The sequence below is a fragment of the Candida oxycetoniae genome, assembly GCF_023343755.2.
Source record: "Candida oxycetoniae strain CBS 10844 chromosome Unknown scaffold16, whole genome shotgun sequence".
Lineage (NCBI taxonomy): Eukaryota > Fungi > Ascomycota > Pichiomycetes > Serinales > Debaryomycetaceae > Lodderomyces > Lodderomyces oxycetoniae.
The window spans coordinates 61,840-85,913 of record NW_026055481.1 but is presented as its reverse complement, the minus strand read 5'-3'; the positions used below and the strand labels follow the sequence as shown (position 1 = coordinate 85,913).

The window sequence follows — 24,074 nt, the reverse complement described above, 5'->3', positions numbered from 1 at the left end:
TCTATTACCTTGTATCTAATGAGCTTGCTTAATTTTTTTTTTTTGGGCTTTCTTAATAATTGTCAGCTAACGTCACTCCCAAACGTTCAACTCCTCCTTGATTAAAACACTATGTGCTTGTGAGTGCAATAGTGACAGCACGATGGTAGCAGCGGTAGTGGTAGCGGTAGTAATAGTAGCAGCAGCAGCAGTAGTGGCTGTAGTAGCAGTAGTAGCGGCAGTATCAGTATCAACAGTATTAGCAGTATGAGTGTCTCCTCTAGTAACCAGTACCTAATCTCTCTTCATATATAGATTTAATGTAGGGGGAAAAAAACTTTTATAAGAATCATTAGTCCAAAGAAAAGGAAAAGAAAAAAAACAAAGGGAAAGTGAAATTGGAGAGAGAGAGAGAGAGGAATAGAGAGAGAGGAAAAAAGAAAATCTTTTTTGGGACTAAAAATTGAGAGAGAAACCCACTCATAAATTTTTACTTGATACATATGCATAATACAATTTAATGTGCATTTTACATATGTACTAGTAGTGGAGAGTAAGAATGAACAAAAAGGCAAGACTCAGGGATGGGTTGTTTTTTTTCTTGCCACTAAATATTCATATTTCCGCTATGGTTCAGCAATCAATATAGCATTATAGATAATATTAGGTTATCTTGAATCTAATTTTGGTAGACTATCGATGGACTATCGAGCAGAGCGAAATAGACTATAGATGGACTATCAAGCAGAGCGAAATAGACTATAGATGGACTATCGAGCAGAGCGAGATGGTCTATCGATAGAGAGTAGATAAAGACTAGACTATTAATAGACTATCTCGCTCTGCTCGATAGTCCATCGATAGAGAGTGGATAAAGACTAGACTATTGATAGACTATCTTGCTCTGCTCAATAGCCTATCGATAGAGAATACAGTAGGAAGTTGGAAACAGTGCCTCTTTAGCCCTCTTCAACCTCTTTAACGCCATTTTCACCCCTTTTCAACACCAGCTTTTTCCAACAGCAACTTTTACTACCCGGATATCCCTACAAAGTGTTTCTCCACTATATCTCGCTGCGCTCGATAGTGTGTCGACTCGATAGTGTCGAGCCAAGAACAATCCATTTCCTTTTATCCTAATTTAAAACTGTCTACATCACAATTAAACATCCCGAATATCCGTACAAAGTGTTTCTCCACTATCTCGCGTAGCTCGATAGTATCGTCATTTACCTCCAATCTAAAGTTATCTTACAATCAAACAAAGGTTGAAAATCTTCTTTTTATTTTTTTTCTTTCTTTATTTCTTTTTTTCTTTTTTTTTTGTCTTTTAGTGCGCGGGTGGTTGGTTTCAAGAACGCCGCACCTGCAACTTTCCTTAGCTAGGGATTTAGTGGCTTTTTCCCGCATATATAGGGCCAAGTTCTCTAAAACAACCTTCACAAATAAATCTTTTAAATATGAACTAATCCTGTATAAGCAACTTTAAAGAAAACACAAACCATGTCTAAAAACCCAAGGTTTAGTATCAAACTTCTCTGTCAATAATTACATTGCGCTTTCCACTGGGTCATTTCTTAATAGCTTCTCACGTGGACAAACGAACGGTGATTAGATATACACGTGATATACAAAGAATGAAAGAATGAAAGAATGAAAAAATAAAACAAAAAAAAAAAAATGAAAAGAAATAAACCAAAGCAAGCCGTGCATTTTTGTTCTGATTCGATTCGGCAATGCAATGCAGCTGGTTATAGAAATCTTTTTTGGGTAAGTTGAATGGAAAACAACTTTATACACTATTTTGAGACACCTTTACTATTACTTCTACCTAATTAAATGGCAAAGATAAACTGAACAAATTAATTTATTGTACATAAAATACACACTCCTTTTGCTTATTCTATAGAGGAAAAAAAAAAATGTCTAATTTATAGCTTTTCTTTTTTCTTTTTTTTTTTTCTTTATTTATTTTTTTATTTTTAAAGCTTGCTATCTTTGAATGATGGAGTTGTCATAGGTTGATAAACAGTTTTAAACAACTTATCTTCTGGAACAAATCTGTTTGCGAAATTTCTAGTATCAACATAATCGGGGCTTAATTGGTCCAAACTCGTAACACCTAATAATCTCATGTTCATAGCAAGTTCATCTTTCAAAAGCTGCATGGCCTTGATGACTCCAGCATCTCCATAAGTAGACATGGCATACAAGAATGGTCTACCAATACCAACAGCTTTGGCACCAAGACAAAGAGCTTTCAAAATATCAGTACCTCTTCTAACACCTCCGTCTATGTATACCTCGCACTTTTTGTCCAATCCCCTCTCTCTAAACACGGGCATAACCTCAATCAAAACTTCAATGGGAGAAGGTGAAAACTCCAATTGACGACCACCATGATTACTCAAAATAATACCTTCACACCCCAATTCGGCTGCTTTAACTGCATCTTCAACACACTGGATACCTTTCAAGACGATTGGCAATTTGGTAATCGATCTAAACCATTTCAAGTCGTCCCATTTCAAGCCAGTGTCTATAAAAGACGATATGGCTCTGGCAGCACCTTGATCTCTAACAGCAGTCTCGTCACCCTCTTGAATATAACTCAAGTCTTCAATAACTTCTTTACTTCTCATATCCTTTTCACGTCTACCCAAAGATGGTGCATCAACGGTAATAAATAATCCCTTGATACCTCTTTTTTCTGCATGTTGCACCAATTTTCTGCAAATCTCACGGTCGGCATTAACATACAACTGGAACCATTGGGTTTGTTTATCAGTAGCTTGGTCGACAATCTCATCAAACGAGCACGAAGCCAACGTTGGAATCATTTGGATGATATCCTGTTTACCACAAGCCCTAGTCAAAACACATTCACCGTCTGGATGTCCCAATCTTCCCAATGCCGTTGCTGTAACGTAAAAAGGAGCTGAAGAAGAACTACCCAATATTTTAGTTGAAATATCAACATTTGTAACGTCAACCATGACTCTTGGTCTAAAGTACACTCTATGATAGCTTAAATGGTTTTCCCTCATAGTGATCTCATCATCACATCCTGACGAATAGTAAGCCCAACCTGCTATATCCATAGTATGTCTCGCCACAAACTCAAAGTCGTTCAAATTATATATTTGACCCAAATCTGGTTTCTTCTCGACCCTCTTTAAACGCAAAGCTTCTTGTTTTGAAACGGGATTTCCATCTTCATCCAAGTATTCTTCTTCTTCTTCTTCTTCCTTGGTTGCTGGTGCTGCCAATTGCACAGAACCGTTGTTTCCTGCAGGTATTGGATCTTTATCTCCTTGCTCATCATACTCCACATCGTATTCATCCACCACATTGTGTGAACTCGTTGGTGCTGGTGCTGGTGCTGCCACCTGCTGTTTTTGCTGTGCCGCAGCAGCATTAACTTTCTTCTTTGGCTGTGGTTTTCTCTTTTCAACTTCACCCTTGTGAAACTCAGGCTTTAAATATTTTTGCAAAGTGTCTCCTGGATGAATAGGATCGAATGCTTTAGTAGCATCCTTCCCAGCATACTTCAATATGACTGCTGCACCACCTGGATGTTGGTCAACAAAGTGCGACAAATCATAAGCTTTATCGTGGATAATTACCCAACAATCTTGTCTGGTATTATGTTTGCCAACTTCTTCTAATGAAAGTACCATTTTCTGGGTTTGACTATAGCAAAATAAAAATTAAAAGGAAGAGAAATAAAAGAGAAGGAATAAGAAAAGGAATAAACTTTTAAAGCGGGTTTACAAAGAGCTTAAATATAAAAGTGTTTACAATTGCGTCGTCTCTCTGTCAGCCTATATATCTTGTGTGTATGAATGATAGCGGTTAGATCTATTGTAGGCTATAATACATAGATAATGCATATTTGACTTCTCTCTCTCTCTCTCTCATGCGGGGAGTAATTTTTTTTTATTATTATTATTATTATTATTTCCCTCCAATTATACTCAGTGTATTTGTATTGGAAAATCTCGTTCGTTTCCTAGTTAGGTAAGATTATCCGTCCCGTCTCTTTTTGATAATCTCTTTAAAGAGAAGCTGATATTCAATTGAGGCAAATAAAGTGAAAAAGAAAAGAAGAAAAAGAAGGCTTTTGTTGTTAAGTTTGCGCCAATTTTATGTCAACTCCTGTAGAATTGCTATATGGGAAACTCGGACATTTGCAAAGAAGATAAAGTTTGAAAATTGGGCAAGGTTGCTGCCGATGGGCGTTTCTGCTGCCGATGGGTTCAAATTCATCGGCTGCAAAAAAAATCGACACTATCGACACTATCGAGCGAAGCGAGATAGTGGAGCACACAGACTACACCAATTACACCAACACTATCGACGCTATCTCGCTCTGCTTGACAGTGGAGCACACAGACTACACCAATACACCAACATTATCGACGCTATCGACACCATTTCGCTCTGCTCGATACAGTTGTAACAAGCTACTGAGTGTGGCTCCGCTATCTCGTTCTGCTTGATAGTGTCGGATAATCGGTTATAATATATGTACTCTTATATGTCCACACATCTACACCACCCGCATGGTCCCCAGGCGCGGACTCGTTAGAGCAGCACTATCGAAAAACACTATCGAAAACACTATCGAAAAACACTATCAAGCAACACTATCGAGCAGAGCGAGATAGTGGAGCACATTGATTAGTACGACACTATTGAGAAGAGCGAGATAGTGGAGCACATTGATTAGTACGACACTATTGAGAAGAGCGAGATAGTGGAGCACATTGATTAGTACGACACTATTGAGAAGAGCGAGATAGTGGAGCACATTGATTAGTACGACACTATTGAGAAGAGCGAGATAGTGGAGCACATTGATTAGTACGACACTATTGAGAAGAGCGAGATAGTGGAGCACATTGATTAGTACGACACTATTGAGAAGAGCGAGATAGTGGAGCACATTGATTAGTACGACAATATTGAGAAGAGCGAGATAGTGGAGCACATTGATTAGTACGACAATATTGAGAAGAGCGAGATAGTGGAGCACATTGATTAGTACGACAATATTGAGAAGAGCGAGATAGTGTCTTTAGTGGAGCACATTGACAAGTTACGACACTATCTCACTCTGCTCGATAGTGTTGCTTGATAGTGTCTTTAGTGGAGTACATTGATTAGTACGACACTATCGAGCAGAACGAGATAGTGTCATTAGTGAAGCACATTGACTAGTACGACACCATCTCTCTCCGCTCGATGGTGTCCTTAGTGGAGCACATTGACAAATTACGACACTATCTCGCTCTGCTAGATAGTGTTGCTCGATAGTGTCTTTAGTGAAGCTCATTGATTAGCATGACACTATCTCGCTTTGCTCAATAGTGTACATTGATTACCATGACACTATCTTCCTTTGCTTGATAGTGTCTTTATCTTCGCGCTACCAACTTGTTGACTAAAGATTGAGCAAAAACGCGTAAACTATGAGAGACATTGATGTACAAGTGGAGAAGATTGCAAGTGATGTACGATACTATCGACGCTATCGAGCGGAGCGAGATAGTGGAGCAGCACTTAGTAGCAACACTATTGACACTATCGAGCGGAGCGAGATAGTGGAGCAGCACTTAAAAGCAACATTATTGACACTATCGACACTATCGAGCAAAGCGAAATAGTGTCCTTACTGGAGAACATTGACTAGCATGACACTATCGAGCAAAGCGAGATAGTGTCTTTAGTGGAGTACATTGACTAGCATGACACTATCGAGCAAAGCGAGATAGTGTCTTTAGTGGAGTACATTGATTAGCATGACACTATCGATCAAAGCGAGATAGTGTCTTTAGTGGAGTACATTGATTAGTATGACACTATCTCGCTCTGCTCGATAGTGTTGCTCGATAGTGTTGCTCGATGGTGTTGCTCGATAGTGTTGCTCGATGGTGTTGCTCGATGGTGTTGCTCGATGGTGTTGCTCGATAGTGTACTTAGTGGAGCACACTAGCTGCCATTGACACTTTGTACCTCTTTCTCTCACTTTTTCATCTCTGCAAACTGTCCTTTTTCTATTCTCTTTTTTTTGCATTGTTTTAACATTAAAGTCTGCTAAAACAATAATCAAGAAGATTAGAGGCGACACTATCGACACTATCGACGCTATTGACACTATCTCGCTTTGCTCGATAGTGTCCATAGTGGAGCACTAACTAGCCTGTTACAACATTATCGAGCAGAGCGAGATAGTGTCTTAGTGGAGCACATTGACAAGTTACGACACTATCTCACTCTGGTCGATAGTGTTGCTTGATAGTGTCTTTAGTAGAGTACATTGATTAGTATGACACTATCTCGCTCTGCTCGATAGTGTTGCTCGATAGTGTTGCTCGATAGTGTTGCTCGATAGTGTTGCTCGATAGTGTTATATTACTTTTTCTCGTTGTAAATTGGCAACTACAATACAATTTCAATATACAGCACGCATTAAAATAAATAGACTTTTTGTAATTGTCTAGAATCACTTGCATTATCTACACATGAATTTAATTATTATACACAATATAATCATCAACGTCTCAACCAAGAGTTACAAACCACCCTTCAACGTCCCTACCAAGACGTTCCTAACTACTCTTCAACGTCCCTACCAAGACGTTCCTAACTACTCTTTAACTTTCACTATATTACCTCTACTCTATAAATCCAACTCTGATGAGACAATAATCAAACCAAAATAAAACACGCTCTCGATGCATTTCTATTTTTCTTCATTCGCACTGTTAATATTCGCACTGTTTTTCGCACTATTTTCTCTCTTCTTTTCACACTGTTAATTTTCTCTCTCTTCTTTTTTCTCTGTTCATTTTTTTTTTTTTTTTTTTTTTTTTTTTTTTTTTTTTTTTTTTTTTTTTTTTTTTTTNTTTTTCTTTTTTTTTTTTTTTTTTTTTTTTTTTTTTTTTTTTTTTTTTTTTTTTTGATTATGTTTGATTTACTTATTCAATAAACAAATAGTTGTACTTTATACAATATATATATATTGTATTGTATTATATATTTTTTTTTTTCCGTCAATATATAAAAGAGACAAGTCAAGTAAGGTTGTTATATTGAAGGATGGTGGCGCTATATGATGTAGGTACACGGTGTTGGTATCCAGACGATAAGCTAGGATGGGTTGGAGTTTCGGTTAAATCTAATCAAGTCAAGGACAACAAGGACAAGGACAAGAAGAAGAAATATTTGATAACGTTTGTTTCTGAGTTTGATGAGAATCAGTTATTTACAATCGAAACCGATGATTTGTCAGAAGATAACGAATTGTTGCCCCCCTTGAGAAACCCTCCAATATTGGAAGCTGCCGAAGATTTAACTAGCTTGTCTTATTTAAACGAACCGGCTGTCTTACAAGCAATCAAGTTGCGTTATTCCCAGTTGCAGATTTACACTTATTCGGGTATTGTTTTGATCGCAACAAATCCGTTCCAAAGAGTAGACCACTTGTATTCGCAAGATATCGTTCAAGCATACGCAGGGTCTCGAAGGGGCGAATTGGATCCTCATCTTTTTGCTATTGCCGAGGATGCTTATAGGTGCATGAAACAGGATGGCGCAAATCAAACGATTATCGTTAGTGGTGAATCGGGTGCTGGGAAAACCGTTTCTGCCAAATATATAATGAGGTATTTTGCTTCCGTTGAAGAAGATGCTCAGCAGGCGTTGGGGAGCGAGCATAGAGCAGATATGTCCGATGTCGAAAAACAGATCTTGGCGACAAATCCAATTATGGAGGCTTTTGGTAACGCTAAAACGACAAGAAATGACAACTCCTCGCGGTTCGGAAAGTACTTGGAAATATTATTTGATAAGCAGGTATCCATCATTGGTGCTAGAATAAGAACTTATCTATTGGAACGATCTAGATTAGTATTTCAACCGGCAACAGAAAGAAATTATCACATATTCTACCAAATGTTGGCAGGAATGGACCCAAGTGAAAAACAGGAACTAGGATTGAAATCGGCCGACGACTACAAGTTTACTAACCAAGGAGGTTTAACCCAAATCCAGGGCGTTGATGATGCTCAGGAATTTCAAACAACTAAAGATGCATTGTCATTGATTGGCTTGGATGAATCAAGGCAGCGTGAAATTTACAAGATTCTCGCGGCTCTTTTACACATTGGTAACATTGATATCGCTTCAACTAAAACCGATGCCCGTTTATCTAGCGACGAACCAAATTTGGTGAAAGCTTGTGAGCTATTGAGCATTGACGCCAACGAGTTTGCCAAATGGTGTGTAAAGAAAAAGATTAGCACTCGCTCAGAGAATATTATTAGTAATCTCAATCACAGCCAGGCGCTTGTTGCTCGAGATTCATTCGCCAAGTACATTTACTCAGCTTTATTTGACTGGTTGGTGGACTATGCAAACTCGGATTTGTGTCCTAGTGAAGTGGCTGCTCAAGTAAACTCCTTTATTGGTGTTTTGGATATATACGGATTTGAACATTTTGAAAAAAATTCTTTTGAACAATTTTGCATCAACTATGCAAATGAAAAATTGCAGCAAGAATTCAATCAGCATGTTTTTAAATTGGAACAAGAAGAATATATGAGAGAAGAGATCAAATGGTCTTTTATCAATTTCGTGGATAATCAGCCATGTATTGATTTGATTGAAAATCGTATGGGTATATTAGCATTGTTGGATGAGGAATCTAGGTTACCAGCAGGAAAAGATGAATCATTTATTGAGAAAATGTATCAAAATTTAAACAAACCTCCTACCAATAAAGTTTTCAAAAAGCCAAGGTTTGGCCAAACCAAGTTTGTTGTTAGCCATTACGCTTTGGATGTTACATACGATATGGATGGATTCATTGAAAAGAATAGAGATACTGTTGGTGACGGACATTTAGAAGTATTGAAAAAATCTAAAAACGAGTTGCTACAGGATATACTCGGTATAATTGATAAAAATTCAATCACAGTTGAAGCAAGCAAACCACCAGCAAACGGTAAAATGAGTACAAACAAAAAACCTACTTTGGGTTCCATGTTTAAAAACTCTTTGATCGAGTTGATGAAGACAATTGATTCCACAAATGCACATTACATTAGATGTATTAAGCCCAATGAAGAAAAGCAAGCTTGGAAATTTGACGCATTAATGGTGTTGTCACAATTGAGAGCTTGTGGTGTTTTAGAGACAATTAGAATATCATGCGCGGGTTATCCTTCCAGGTGGACTTATGTTGAGTTTGCAGATAGATACCATACTTTGGTTCCTTCTGCAGATTGGATTAAGGTAATGAGTGGAGAAGTTACTCAACAATCAGTGTTGGCATTATGTAACCAAATTTTAACTTCCATTATAGACGACAAGGAAAAATATCAAATGGGAAATTCAAAGATCTTTTTCAAAGCCGGAATGTTGGCACACTTTGAAAAGTTGAGGGCGGACAAATTATACAGATCAGTGGTTATGATTCAAAAGAATATGAGAAAACGTTTTTATAGACAAAAGTATCTTGAAATTAGGAAATCTCATATTTTGTTACAAAGTTTAATACGTGGAAGTGAAAAGAGAAGACAGGTGAGGGAAGAGCGAGAAAGAACAGCTGCCATTTTTTTGCAAACTTCAATCAGAGGCTACTTGGCCAGAGAAAAGTATACCAGAACCCTCAACTCTGTTATTACCTTGCAAAAATCCATCAGAGGCTTACAAGCAAGGAAAAATTTCCAAAATCTTCGTTTACAAAACGCCAGTATTACTATTCAAAAATCATGGAGAGGATACCAGGAAAGGCAAAACTTCCAAAGGATCAAGAGGTCTATTGTTGTTATCCAATCAGCTTTCAGAAGACAATACGCTTACCGTGAATTGAAAGCATTGAAAGTGGAGGCCAAATCAGTCAACAAGTTGAAGGAGGTCTCTTATAAATTGGAGAATAAAGTGATAGACTTGACACAATCACTAACGTCGAAGATTCAAGACAATAAAAAGTTGATGGAAGAGATACAAAGTTTGAGAGACTTGTTATCGCAACAAGGACAGGCCCAAGAAACATTAAAGTCGCGAGAATTGGAATTCAATAACAAATACGAAACTACTATGCTTGACCACAAACAAGAAGTTGAAGACTTGAACAATGAACTAGCGTTGATCAAGCTGGATTATGCATCTGCGCAAGCAAAGATTGAGCAACTATCCAAAGAGCAAATAGAATTGAAACAGGAAGTACAAAGAACCATTGAAGAATTGAATCAAGCTAAAGATGACCTTGTCAAGCGCGATACAATCGAAGTTGATCTAAAAACGCATATTGAGCAGTTGAAAAGCCAATTGGCAGAACTCAACAATCCCAAAATTAGAAACGCTAGCAAACGCCATAGCAGCGCAATGGCGTGGAATTCTCCGAATTCTATTGAAAACCACAGACCTGTTTCCTTTATCGCGGTATCTAATGATAACAATGCTAATATTGATGATATCAATGATGAGCTATTCAAATTATTGAGAGACTCTCGCCAGTTGCATCGCGAAATTGTCGAGGGTTTACTCAAGGGTCTCAAGATTCCACAAGCTGGTGTTGCTGCCGATTTAACCAGAAAAGAAGTTTTGTTCCCTTCAAGAATTATTATAATTATTTTGTCAGACATGTGGAGATTAGGATTGACAAAGGAAAGTGAAGACTTTTTAGGTGAAGTGTTGTCATCTATTCAAAACCTCGTAACCGTATTGAAAGATGACGACATTATACCCCACGGTGCATTTTGGTTGTCCAATACACACGAGTTGTACTCATTTGTTTCATATGCTGAGCGCACAATTATTGCCAACGACACGTTATCTAACGAAATGAGCGAAGACGAGTTTAATGAATACTTGAAGCTAGTTGCTGTTGTTAAAGAGGACTTTGAGTCACTTTCGTACAATATCTATAACATGTGGATGAAAAAAATGGAAAAGGATTTGGAGAAAAAGGCTGTTTCAGCCGTGGTTATGTCCCAATCCTTGCCAGGATTTATGGCACCCGAATCGTCACCATTCTTGAGTAAAGTGTTTTCTGCTAATCCCAATTACAAGATGGACGATATTTTGTCCACTTTCAACATGTTGTACTGGTCAATGAAGAGCTATTATTTGGAGAAGGAGGTGATTGTGAGCGTGATTACGGAAATGTTGAGATTTATTGATGCTTTGTGTTTTAATGATTTGATAATGAGACGCAACTTTTTGTCGTGGAAACGGGGCTTGCAATTGAACTATAATGTTACCAGATTAGAGGAATGGTGTAAATCCCATGATATAGAGGAAGGGTCTATTTGTTTGATACACTTGTTGCAGGCGGCGAAATTGCTACAGTTGAGAAAAAACACACCAGAGGATATCGATATCATATATGAGATATGTTATGCATTAAACCCAGCTCAGATACACAAGATTATTGGAGCTTATAGTTCTGCTGAATATGAGACTCCTGTGGCACCTTCAGTAATGGAGATTGTGGCTGACAGGACAAAGGGAAGTTCAAACGATGATTTGTTCCTCACCATGTCTACCGATGGACACTTTGAGGACCCATTTAGGATGATTGAGTTGAGGCCGTTCTCAAGAGTAGAGGCTTACGTTCCTGCTTGGCTAAACTTGCCCGTTATTCGCAGAATTGTAGAATTAGTAGCAAAGAATGCATCTGTACAAGAACCACATCATGAAACTAATGGTATATAAATAAGTATATATAAGGTAATTTTATGCTGCCTGTTTTTATTATTATTCTCCATTCACTTCTCCTCCCCCTCCCTCCTCCTTAATTTATTGGCTCGTTTGTTCCTTTTAATTTCATTTGCAATGCATGCAATCCATGATTTTGAAACTCGTCATTTAACAAATTATAAACCAATCGGTGCCTACTGGGTAAATTTTTCCCATTGAATTCTTCACTTTGCATTTTCACATAGAAATGTGACTCTGTAGTATTTGAAGCGCCTCGCAAACCATGATGGCCTGAATGTTTATGCGAATCATTGCGAATTTCTAGGAAAGTTGGTTTAAATGTATCTTGAAGTTTCTTCGCTATTGACGTCTCAATAGGTCCTTTTGATGATGGTATTGACGATGACATCAGGCGAAAAAAACTTTTCAACATGAATCAAACAGGCAAGCAAGACGAGACTGGGAAATGAACAGCAACGACTGGGAAATGAGCAAAGCGAGATTTACTGGAGTATTAGTTGGTGGAAAAAAAAAAAATTTATCAACTTCAAACAGTCAGTCAGGCTTTACCTACTTCTTGATGGATTGAATTTTTACTTGAAGATGAAAAAAAAAAAATGAAAAAATTGAACAGACTTGATTGTAGATGTATTTTTTTTTTCAATATATATATATATATATATTCTTTTTTCAGCCATCTTTATAGGTTTTAGTTACTCTTTTTGATGTTGACTGATGTTTCGAGTACCCAACCCTTGTTGTATTAAGACGAGACTATTTACAACGTCGGTAAATGTAAAAGAAGCGGCAATTGAAACAGTTAACTTGGCTTTTGACAAATATCTGTTTGACCAGTCAACAAAGTCAAAGTCACCATTGATTATTTTGCATGGACTATTTGGCTCTAAAGCTAATACTCGCACTGTAGCCAAGCAATTGTCTCAGCGTATGAGACGAAATGTTTACTGCTTAGATTTGAGAAACTTTGGATCAAGTCCTCATATTAAGCGACTAGATTATCCAAGTTTATCTGCCGATGTGGAAAGCTGGATCGAAAAGCAAGAGTTTGAACAAAAACCGATTTTGGTGGGCCACTCAATGGGAGCCAAGACGGCAATGGCGTTGGCGTTGAGAAAACCGCACGTACCGAAATATGTTGTTAGCGTTGACAATGCGCCAATTACTTTTGGCAATACCGGCGCAAAATTTGGCAAATATATAAATCAATTACGGTTGGCATTGGAAAAGTACAAGTATACCGATATGAAGCAAGTGGATGAGAAATTTGCTGAAGTCGAACCGAATAAGACTATTAGGCAATTTGTCATGATGAATTTATCAAGAGGAAAGACGAATGAACCAATCAAATCAAAGATACCGTTGGATATAATTGGTGATGCCATTGCCAAGGGATTTATTGCAAGTTGGCCCTATGAGCTGGGTAAAGTAAGGTGGACAGGTCCAACTTTATTCATCAGGGGTCTGCAATCGGATTATGTCCCTGATGACATCATACCGGAGATTGCCATGTTTTTCCCTAATTTCGAAATCAGAGACATTGACTGTGGACATTGGGTGATTAGTGAATCTCCCGATAATTTTATGGATGTTTTACAGGAATATATAGAAAGAAAAGAAGACAATTGAGGCAACAGTCCCTGTTCCCTTTTGTTTTTTGTTTAGATTGTTTCTTCTTTTCTCAATTTACTTATCACTCACTTTCACAGAGCCATCACCAACAAAGTCTCCATATATATCGAATCTTCTTTGGTAATGTACTGGTATACTTTCCCTTGCTTTAGGTAACAAATCTTTGTCTAATTCTGCATACAAAATCTCCTCTCCGTCGCCAGCTTCAGCAATAATTTTTCCCAAGGGATCAACAACTAAAGAGTGGCCATACGCTTGATAGCCACTACCTCCAACATCTCTTGCTGGAGAGCATAGAATTGTGAACAATTCATTGTCGACAGCTCTAGCACGTGCTAGCAAATGCCAGTGTAAAGGTCCAGTCGTTGTATTAAAAGCACCGGGATAAAACATTGCAAAAGCATTGTTTGGGCTTCTTGATGCAATAGATGCCAATTCAGGAAATCTTATATCGTAGCAAATACCAAGACCAACATTGCCGTATTCGCCCAATCTGAAAACTGTGGCTTTGTCGCCAGCAGTCAAAGTCACAGACTCTTGAAATGTAATTCCATTTGGAATGTCAATGTCAAACAAATGTGCCTTGCGATGCTTAGCAATGATTTCTCCCTCAGGTGAAAATGTTACGGATGTATTGTAGACCTTGTCACAAGAGAGTTCGGGGATAGATCCACCAACAATATAGATTCCATGCTTTTTGGCCAATGACGACAACAACTGTGTTGTTTCCCCTTTTGGTATATCTTCTGCATAATTCCTAAACTGGTCGACTGCATAGGGGGAGTTAAAGCACTCAGGTAACATGACAAGGTCGACTTTGGGTGTCTTGGCTACGGCATCGTTTATGAACTTTGTTACTTTCTCCAAATTTGCCGTTTTGTTTGCGCCTGCTTTCAATTGGATCAACGCAATCCTCAAGGATTTAGACAATGGCGTCTTGATTACTGCTGAACTCATTTGCTTCTGGGTCCAGAGAGGGGAGGAATAGTTGGGGGGGAGGGGGGAGGTTGAAAGTTGGAAGTTTAATTTTTTTTAATCTTTTATTGGATTACGTAAGCACTTTTTGCAATTGCAACCAGAACCACTACAATGGTCAAACATGATGTGTGAGTCTACAAACTTTCCTCTCCACTCCATCACTAGGCCAGAGTCAAAACCAGGGACAAACTAACATGGGGAAAGGTTTTTTTTCTCTAATATAGTAAAAGAGTGTTTTTTTGAAAATGGAATTCTCCTACTACATAATAGAAGCCCTCACTATATGATGTTGTCCCCCTTTATTTGCTTTTCTTCAACAGCTTTCTTCTTTATCTCCTTCAACTGCTTCAACAAGTATACTGTGGACACCACTAAACCAAACCCCGCTAGTCCCATTCCCATTCTATAAGCGTTTCTAATACCCAAGACTGTTGTCTCAAAACCTGGCTCCTTACCCTTTGTTGTGTAGTACTCAACTGTACCGGCAAACCCCAAACCTATCGATATCGAATAGTTGACAAATGTTGACACCAATGAGCCAGCAATTCCTTGCTGATGTCTAGGTAAAGCTGCACTTAGTAAGATGACACCCGCCGGAAACGACATATCCATTCCGATTGGCTGAATAAGCATACTGACAAACTTTTGCGCCCAGAAAATTTGTCCCACTGGCCTAGTGCCCATGATAATAACCCCAACGAGAAACGCAATCATTGCAAAAAACATAACAAAAGCAGAAGGAACTTTGGTTAATAACACTGCTGTTACCACTGCGGCTATCATTCCAACGGGGCCTGCGGGTATATTTTTCACTGCGGACATAATAGCACTATCCTTGTCCACTAGTAGCGCCCATCTGAACATGTAGTATAACCAAACTCCAAAACACGACCATCCAGCGCTGATACACGCGAGGATATACCCTGTGTCACCTCTTAAAACACTGGGTGGAACCAAAGGGTCTTCAACATGTTTCTCAATAAAATGAAAAGCACACATAAAAGCAAAACCAACAATCAATAAAACGTAAACGTAAACAACGTTCCACCCAACGTTGGGTCCCTGATTAAAAGCAAAGTTTATCAATACCAATCCGGTTACTCCCACTATTGAACCCCAATAATCAAATTTGCCTCCCGACTTACTTCCAATTTTATTTGGTATCACAAATACAGCCAAAAGGGCCAAGAGGATACTAATGATCCCACATGTCCAAAATGTCCATTTCCATGTAGTTAGATCAGCAAACATACCGCTAAATAACGCACCAATGATAAACCCTACGGGTGCAGTTGCACCAAAACAAGCAAAGCAAAAGTTTTTTCGAAATGAAGTTGGATAAAAATTCCCAATTAGAGCCTGAGAATTGGGCATCATAATTGCTGGCCCGATTCCCTGAAGGCCTCTCATTGTGGTGAAAAACTCGGTTGAAGTTGTAAATCCTGAAAATCCTACCAATAAAGAGAAAATACCGAACCAAATGTATCCAATCACGTATAGTTTTTTATATCCAAACATATCTCCAAGTCGTCCACTTATCAAGATAAACGTTCCCACAGTGAGAGAATACGCCGCAGAAAACCACGAGACTTCTCCCGGTTGATTTGATACTTTGAAGGTTCTGCCTAGCTGGACCATTGTGGGCATCGTTTGAGCATTTGCTGCCTGGGTAAGAAGTTGGGACATGCACATGAAAAAAATAAAGGTACATTCATGAAGGAATGTTATTTCATTGAAACTAGGCTCACTTTGGTATACACTTTCCTTAGATGAGTCTTGTGAATAAAGGCTCGCTTCAGTATTAATTATTGAGTTTCTAGGTGTTGATTCCTCAGATTCAAATACGGGTGTATGTGCTACTGCTGTTGCTTCTGCTTCTGCTTCTGCTTCTACTGCAGTTGCTGCTTCATTCTGTGCCATATTTTGCTGTTTTCCTCAAATATATCTATTTATACTTGGCTTTTGCTGCCTATTAAAATTTAAAATATTTTTATCACTTTAAAGTGAGATTGGTTCTATTTTTCCATTTATATGAAATGAACAACGGCTGGTTTAAATGCATTGGTTCTGTAGTGATTAATTTAGACTATATGCCTTTTTGTTTTTTTTTCCGTTTTTATGCTTACGAGCATCGGAACACGATACGAGAGCTCGGAATATGCACCGTGCACTATATGCTGTATAGACTAATGCCACATCGGATAAACCTTTTTCCTCAAGTGAAAAATAGCCTTGGAGAAGAGATTTTCTATTTGATAATGTTGTTTCAAACAAACAAGGATGAAATTTCTCTAAATACCGCTTTGTTAACAATGTGTCTACACAAAACGTGCCTTACAATCTGGTCTTGATAGTATAACAACATTAATTATCAAATCTAAATATTTTTTGATTGACTGAAAATAGCTTTTTATTGTTGAATATGCTTTATTTCTGGGTGCATGACAAAGTGAACTTTTTACAATTTAGTTTAGTATCATTTTTGACAGCTTTTACAGCCTCTCTTGACAGTTTTTACAGTTTCTTTTGACAGTTTTTACAGTCTCTCTTGACAGTTTTTACAGCATCTCTTGACAGCTTCTACAGCATCTCTTGACAGCTTTTACAGCATCTCTTGACAGTGTTTACAGTCTCTCTTGACGATTTTTACAGCCTCTCTTGACAGCTTTTTGTTTTACTAACAGTCATTTTTCTGCGCATCTGTAGATCGAATCAATTTGTAGATGTCACGCGTTTCTTGGCACCTCACGCGCAAACGTTTAATCGAAAAATCTTAGTAACGCGTCCTTAAAAAAGAAAAAAAAAAAAAAAGACAGCCCTCTTACATTCCATGCAGCAACATGGAATATTAAAAAGGTACATGGACTGCAGCAGGTCGGAGCAGTCGTAAAAGATACAACTCACTTTCGACAGGGTTGGTTATTGGTTAAAAACTCGTTTCTTTTGATAATCTCCCTAGATTATGCAAAGCACAAAAAAAAAATAAAACAAGAGATATATTAGATAATGAATTCTTATACTGAAACGATTTTGTTAATAACTGATCAATGCAATGGTGATAACTGATCAATGCAATTGTGAAAACTGGCTCTTGAAAAAGAAATTACCCTCAATTTAGCGTAACTTCCTTCTTCGCCGCCGATTGGCCTCCACTTCTCCTCCTCTTTGGTAATTGTGGGGTATCGTATTTCTCGAATTTTCAGTACATACAGAATATTAACTAGAGATGCTTGAAGATCAACCATACACATTTTTTTTTCCTGATTTTTCTTTTCAACAAACCCCACCAGTAAAAAAAAAAATAACAACTCTTTAGTGGCAAATCCCCTTAGTGGCATCTAACAAAATCTTCTAATCAAGTCACTTCATTCAACTAGCTTTTATTTATCACTTTCCCCAGTTCACTCTACACTTTTTTGGTTTAAGCTCCACCTATTTTTGGTTCAAAGCATCTCTTAAACTGATCCAGAAAAAAAAAAAAAAAGAAATAAAAAAGAAGAAAAAAATTAACGAGGTAGATTATCAAGGGTTCAAAAAAAAGCTGCTAAAAGCCCCTTTAGATTCAATCGTATAGGGGGTAAAATCTATAAACCACAAGATATACTGGCAAAAGGGCAAAACAAAATTGAGTCATATCTTAGTTAAGAGTTGCTAAAGCAAGTAGCTTGTTAATCAGTGTCTGTGTTGTATATTTCATGAGTCAGTTGAATCAAGGGCCAGTAAAACTGCCCAAAAGTGGCAATGAATTTGATGTGGCAATTCGTCAACTCGAAAAGTTAAATAGCTGGGATCTAGGTACTGGATTTTTCACTGAGACCCTGAAACAGCTAAAGGAGTTCGGGTTCAGTCTGTCAATGCAATACTACTCAACTACGAGATACGCAGACCCACCTTCACAGAATCTGGAAACGTTTTTAACTGATTTGCATCGAGCTTCTCATAATGGTAGTAACCAAACAGAAAATGAGCTAATGTCTTATGCCCATGTGGCTTATACTATCAATTCATCTTCTTCGTCCTACCCTAAACCAAATTCAATTAATGGAGGAATGGGAGGAGTGTTGGGCTCGCTACCTACAATCAATACATCATTTTCTGAAGATAAAAAGCCACCTAGTGTGCAAGAAAATCAAAGTCCAGGATTCCACTATGGACAAACAAACACGAGATGGTCGTCTGACGAATTGAATTTTCTTGACCCTCTTCTCATCAATGACAAAAGCAATGTCAACAGAACCCATTCCAGAAGTTTATCAACAGCATTTTCAATTGTACCTGACTCGACAGAGGCGGCACAAGAAAACTCACCGATAATTTTTGCAAAAAAAACCGATTGTGTGCCACAAGAATTTACCTACAATTTACAAGCAGGCCTGATACAGGAGAAAAACGCTTTGCTCAATAGCAATTATCATGGCAACTCTTCATATCTGAGTTCCAGCTGTGGCAACACTTACACGCTATCAAACTATCTGAGAATCGACTCCGATAGGGTCGATGAGTTACGAGAAAACTTGAACCTTTTGCCAGCATTTTCTTATCCTCATTCAACAGCTGAGTTTATAAGCAATAGAAGGTCTGAAATATCCAGTAGTACTTACAATGACCTGAAGAAATCAATCTGGAGCTACGAAAGAGATGACCCTTCAACACCATCACCATTGAAATACCATAATCAGCCTTTGACAATTCCCTCGTCGCCTGTTACTACTGGTGCAATTAGTCATGATGCAACAGAACTGTTGAGTACTCAAAAAAAAGAGCCTGTTGGACAAACGGTGTCCGAAAATGTAAGTTACCCACCACACTTGAAGCCACAACTGGAAAACGAACCGGTTTCTACACAGGCTGCCTCGAATAGGGTGCGCAAATATGTAAAGAAGGATAAAAAGCACCCACAGCTAATGATATACCCTATTAAATTCAAATTCAGAAAACGAAAGGAAGATTATCAATGCTATGCCAACCAGTGTGCCGAATGGGATAATTTTAGAAATACAGCAAGCACACTGCTTCGGTGCTCTCTGGTCATTAAAAACACAGAATCTCTGGGTTTATCTGACATTTACGATATAGGACCAAAAGTCTTACCGAAACCCTTCACAAAGGAGTTTCACGATTTGAAATATCACAAATTCGTCCCCTTGGGTCAATTGAAACGACTCCCTGCTTTCCAGTTACCTCATGGTCAAGAATCGAATTATGTAGCTGATAAACCCTCAAGAAGAACTCATTTCCCCAAGAGACCTGCAAGTGGTAGCGATTTAGGTGCTTTTAGGTTGCAACCTTCTAAACAATTAGGAGATGTGCAATACGATAGATATTATTCAAGATTGAACATATATGAGCTATCAAGAATCTTGGAATTGCATTTATATGATATTGCATTAACAAAGCAAGTTGAAATTAGAATTTTGGAAATTTTTGGAAATTATTGCGATTTTAGGTTGGGCCATCAAACTTGGATTAGAGATACAGATAAGGAGAAAAGAAAGTCGCTAATTCGGCAATTGTATTCTTATAGTTCTGTTTTTTACCCCGAAATTGATCCTTTTAAATTAGAAGTGATTATTAGAAGAGGCAGCTATAGTTTAATGCAATCGAGATTGAGGAGAGAACGTCGTTCCAAAACGGCAAAGCGTTAATTTAGTGGTCCCTGTATGCTGATGAGGGACGGTGGGTGGTGGTGGGGAATGTTTTTTTGCTATTATTATTGTTGTTGTTGTTGTTGTTGTTGTTGTTGTTGTTGTTGTTATTATTATTGTTGCTGCTGCTGTAATTGGCTATTTTGTATATTAACTCCGAGCTTCAATACGTCTTATCTATGTTTTGTATCGTACTACATTGAATCAATCCCTTAATATTGATTTTGTAAAGGGAAGAAAATGTTGGTGGGAAGACAAACGGTTCAGCAAACAAAAACGCAAATAAATATTTTATAATTGATATCTCTTATGGACATCTCCTATACCTATAAACAAGTCAAAAACCAATCTAACCTAGCTTCTCTCTTCACCATCAAATCATTGTTTGTCCGCAGGTGAATGCATTATTTGTGTAACAAACTTACCCAGGTATCGAGTAATACAAGCAACGGTTAGGACATCATTCTTAATCGAAGTGGTCATCAAATGATTTAAAATAACATGATTAGGAATGGACAAATGATAGTCTTCTTTGTTTGACGCATAATAAGAACTATCCGCACGACGCAATGGGGGCCTCTTATGAGCATAGCTTGATGAAACAGGACCACTCCCTGTTGTTGTTGTTGTTGTTGTTGTTGGAGTAGTTGCCGCTGATCCTGGGTTAAGTGGCGGGGGACCTGGTATCATGTTTGAGGAAGAATTTGCTGAATTTGACTGATTTGAAATCTTGTTTAATAAAACATTGTTTAAGTGTGGTGGGAGTTGAGGCGGCTCGTGCAATTCAAAATCGGGCGGTTTGTTTTTGAAGTAATCGTAATTTACAAACATTTCCGGTATCTCATCTGAATATTCTATCTTTGCGGCTGTTTTAATGAATGAATTGGAAGTAGATAGCTCATAAGGCGAGAATTGTTGCTGCTGGGAACTATTAACGTCCTGAGGTTGTTGATATGGATAATTCACCAGCTGTTGTTGTTCAACTTGCTTGTTGTGTAGTTCGGTATCTCCTTCATCCACCATAATATCGTCCCCTTCGTAATATTCAATATGCTCAAATCTGGAACTCTCTTCTTTGGAAATTTTGTGAAATAACTCGTTGGATTTTTTCTGAATTTTTTCAAACTCATATTTACCTGCAGCTCTTGGGGTTGACAATGATTGTGGTTGTGGTTGTGGTTGTGGTTGTACTTGTGGTTGTGGAGGCAGGGGTGCTGCTGCTGAGTGCTGTTGGGGGTGATTGAAATTAGGAAGCAAGGACAAGGCCTGATTTGAAATTATATTAGCATCGTAGTCAGTACTAGCACCAATGTGGTTAGGTTGATTAAGTGAATGATTGAACAAGTGAGTATCGTCGATGACTTCGAACCAGTTGAAAAACAATCCCTCCTGATCAGTTGCAGTGGGTAACTGGTCACTCACTCTGTATTCGTTATTGATAATATATAGTAGCTTGTGCACTCCCAAGGGCAAGTTGATTGTAGTTACATATTCGTTAGTGTGATTCGCCAGCGGCGACAATTTGATCACATCTCTCCAGTTCGAAAAAGATCCAATGATTGAAATCTTGTTTATAAATTCCTTATTTGAATTGACCCATTTGATTTCAATGGGTATTAAAATCTGGTCTTGATGATTATTGCTTTTCACTAACTTGTGGCGGTTTTGTCTAGGCACATTTTGTTGATAATTCAAATACGGTTGGTTGTGGTTGTAATTCATCGGCTGAAAATAGCTCGTTTGCTGTTGCTGCTGCTGCTGCTGTTGCTGCTCTGGATGCGGAGATGGAGAGTGTGCATTCCTAGCAACAGATGCTGCAGACATCATTGTTGTTGCTGTGGGTGGTTGACAGTGTTGCTGTTGCTGTTGCTGCTGTTGCTGTTGTTGTTGTTCTTGTTGTTGGTCACTAGGGCTTTGCTCCAATGACGACAAAGGCGGTGCATTATGGCTGGTTATCTTTGTAAAATCAACCTTTGATAAGTCAGGCGTAGGAGTTTGAGACAAGGGGTACTCGAATTCCTGTACCACGTCATCGGAATCTTGAACGAATGGTTCATCCAAATCCATACTAGTATCATTTGTCGCTTTTTCTTGATTGTTTTCCTCTTCCTCGCCATCTTCTCCCATGCCACTTTCTTTATTGCTTTCAAAATAATTATTATCTGGAAGGATGTTTCTTGAGACTGAAGTGGATTCCTCTACCAATCCATCATTTACTTCGTTGAACTCATCCTCTATCAAGTCATCTGTAAACTGGTTATAGGGCTGGTTCAGAGTTTGAGGCTGAATTGCATTAAACAGTTGATTTGTTATATTGCTATTAGTTTGATTTTTGACGACTTGGTGCAAGATCAAATCACTAAACTCCTCATCTAAGGAGTTATTATTATTATTGCCTGCAGTCGATTTCCTCACTTGTCCTTCAGCCGATGCGTTTGACTTGCGAAACGAGATATTTTGATCATTTAACTTTGCACCCTGACTATAGTTCCCATTTGTTGACGCATTATTCCCCATGATAAAACCAAACCTGTGTGTGAATATGTATACGTTATAAGTAATATAAGGCCCAATTGTCAAATCCAACTATGAAAGCTTGTCTGGCATAAAAGTAAATAGAGACTAATTTGTAAATTGTAAATTCACTAAGAATTCGCTAAAGAGTAAAAATATATCAAGTTAGTGGGAACTGAAAATGTGCTGGTCGTGGTAGCGTCACCACTAAATGTGAATCTCTGCCTTAGAGCAAGAAGATTAATGTGGGATTGTACGGAGATGGATGAGATAGGAAGTAGAGGTAGATGCGTCTACTTTGCTTTAATTGGCGGCCTATTAACTTAGCTTGCGGGTCACATAGGCCTGGTTTTTTTTTTTTACGCAAGAAGACGATTTTGATTTTTGAATAAAGCACAGCTCTTGTATTATACGGGCATATGGGCAGAATAAATTTGCTTCAGAAAGAAGCAAATTTATATAGTCTTTTAAAAGTTAGAATATGGAGATCATATTCAGGTCTAGTTGGAAATGTAATGTAGCTTTAGCCTAGGAAAGTATATAATATTCAAACACGGGTTTGATATATGTTGTTGTATTGTCGATACAAGAGATCAAAATAACATATACCCTTGCACGTGTTTTATGAGCAGAATGGGTAATATAAGAGTATTTAGAAGAATTATTTATTCGATTTACACTTTCCTTCTAAGTTTATACAAGTTATGATATGGGGTGAGTCAATGCAATCTCTAGTCATGATTTCTTAAGCTGATATTGTCAATTGGAACCAACTGGCTAGTTTAATTCATTTGGTAGTGATTTCTCAAAGAAAAGAAAAAAGAAAAAAAAAAGTTAATTATAGCGAGACTTGCATTAAAAGAGATGACAAAATGAAAAACAGGGAAAATGACAAGAAGGGAGGGAGAAGAAGGGGGGAGAAGAAGGGGAGGAGAAGGGGAGGAGAAGGGGAGATGATGAAGGGGAGATGACAAGAAAGGGGAGGAGGTTATGACGACAGAGGTTTTGATAGTGTTGCTACTAGGTGTTGTTCCCCTACTATCTCTCTGCTTGATGGTGTTGCGTTAGTAATCTTGCTTTTGAAATTGCTCTTTATCCTTATAGCTAAACTGAAAATCATGTGTGTTTTTGGAAAAAAGATTAGTAGATAAGATTAAAAAGTAAAGACTCTTACTAGCGACAAAGTATTAAAAAATTAAGTGTATCAATTTGTAGATATTAATTTGTACAAACCACTTTCTAGCTATTTATATCATTTGATCAATTTGTACGTTTGGCATTTGTTCCTGATATGTTATACAATTTAGCAACTACACAATGACACAACTAATCGAACCAATTGTAAAAAAACTGTAACAAATAGAGGATTGTAATATTAGTATTAGTAAGAGATTTTATAAACTTTAAGTTACAAAAAGTACGATATATGCTAATAAAAGAAACATATATGCTTTTAAAGCTAATAAAAATGTATATGTATTAAAAGCTAATAAAAATGTGTATGCAATAATCTAGTTTTGTTGTTGTTACGACATACTTGGAACATTCAACTTGTAGATATACCTTTACTATCCGCTGGTTTTACCAGTTTTTGGT

At 37.8% G+C, this 24,074-nt stretch overlaps 9 protein-coding genes across 9 annotated transcripts; 3 read left to right on the top strand and 6 right to left on the bottom strand. All coding sequences in view use genetic code 12, as the record gives it.

The window, feature by feature from the left end:
- Positions 1–72: 72 nt before the first annotated feature.
- On the bottom strand, positions 73–507 carry KGF56_004211 (uncharacterized protein; the record flags this gene model as incomplete). Its single annotated transcript, XM_049325626.1, has 2 exons — positions 73–259; positions 494–507. The coding sequence occupies 2 exons, from the start codon at positions 505–507 to the stop codon at positions 73–75; spliced, it is 201 nt and encodes a 66-aa protein (XP_049178705.1).
- Positions 508–1,961: 1,454 nt separating this feature from the next.
- Positions 1,962–3,659, bottom strand: CYB2 (Cyb2p; the record flags this gene model as incomplete). Its single annotated transcript, XM_049325625.1, has 1 exon — positions 1,962–3,659. One exon carries the CDS (start codon positions 3,657–3,659, stop codon positions 1,962–1,964), a length of 1,698 nt encoding a protein of 565 aa, XP_049178704.1.
- A 3,424-nt stretch (positions 3,660–7,083) lies between these two features.
- On the top strand, positions 7,084–11,706 carry MYO2 (myosin 2; the record flags this gene model as incomplete). The annotated part of the gene is made up of 1 exon (XM_049325624.1): positions 7,084–11,706. One exon carries the CDS (start codon positions 7,084–7,086, stop codon positions 11,704–11,706), a length of 4,623 nt encoding a protein of 1,540 aa, XP_049178703.1.
- A 79-nt stretch (positions 11,707–11,785) lies between these two features.
- Positions 11,786–12,100, bottom strand: KGF56_004208 (uncharacterized protein; the record flags this gene model as incomplete). Its single annotated transcript, XM_049325623.1, has 1 exon — positions 11,786–12,100. The coding sequence occupies one exon, from the start codon at positions 12,098–12,100 to the stop codon at positions 11,786–11,788; it is 315 nt and encodes a 104-aa protein (XP_049178702.1).
- A 326-nt stretch (positions 12,101–12,426) lies between these two features.
- Positions 12,427–13,338, top strand: KGF56_004207 (uncharacterized protein; the record flags this gene model as incomplete). The annotated part of the gene is made up of 1 exon (XM_049325622.1): positions 12,427–13,338. One exon carries the CDS (start codon positions 12,427–12,429, stop codon positions 13,336–13,338), a length of 912 nt encoding a protein of 303 aa, XP_049178701.1.
- Positions 13,339–13,395: 57 nt separating this feature from the next.
- NIT3 (putative hydrolase) lies at positions 13,396–14,298 on the bottom strand (the record flags this gene model as incomplete). Its single annotated transcript, XM_049325621.1, has 1 exon — positions 13,396–14,298. One exon carries the CDS (start codon positions 14,296–14,298, stop codon positions 13,396–13,398), a length of 903 nt encoding a protein of 300 aa, XP_049178700.1.
- A 300-nt stretch (positions 14,299–14,598) lies between these two features.
- On the bottom strand, positions 14,599–16,239 carry KGF56_004205 (uncharacterized protein; the record flags this gene model as incomplete). Its single annotated transcript, XM_049325620.1, has 1 exon — positions 14,599–16,239. The coding sequence occupies one exon, from the start codon at positions 16,237–16,239 to the stop codon at positions 14,599–14,601; it is 1,641 nt and encodes a 546-aa protein (XP_049178699.1).
- Positions 16,240–18,014: 1,775 nt separating this feature from the next.
- On the top strand, positions 18,015–19,964 carry KGF56_004204 (uncharacterized protein; the record flags this gene model as incomplete). The annotated part of the gene is made up of 1 exon (XM_049325619.1): positions 18,015–19,964. The coding sequence occupies one exon, from the start codon at positions 18,015–18,017 to the stop codon at positions 19,962–19,964; it is 1,950 nt and encodes a 649-aa protein (XP_049178698.1).
- Positions 19,965–20,342: 378 nt separating this feature from the next.
- KIS2 (Kis2p) lies at positions 20,343–22,481 on the bottom strand (the record flags this gene model as incomplete). The annotated part of the gene is made up of 1 exon (XM_049325618.1): positions 20,343–22,481. One exon carries the CDS (start codon positions 22,479–22,481, stop codon positions 20,343–20,345), a length of 2,139 nt encoding a protein of 712 aa, XP_049178697.1.
- Between the last annotated feature and the right edge of the window lie 1,593 nt (positions 22,482–24,074).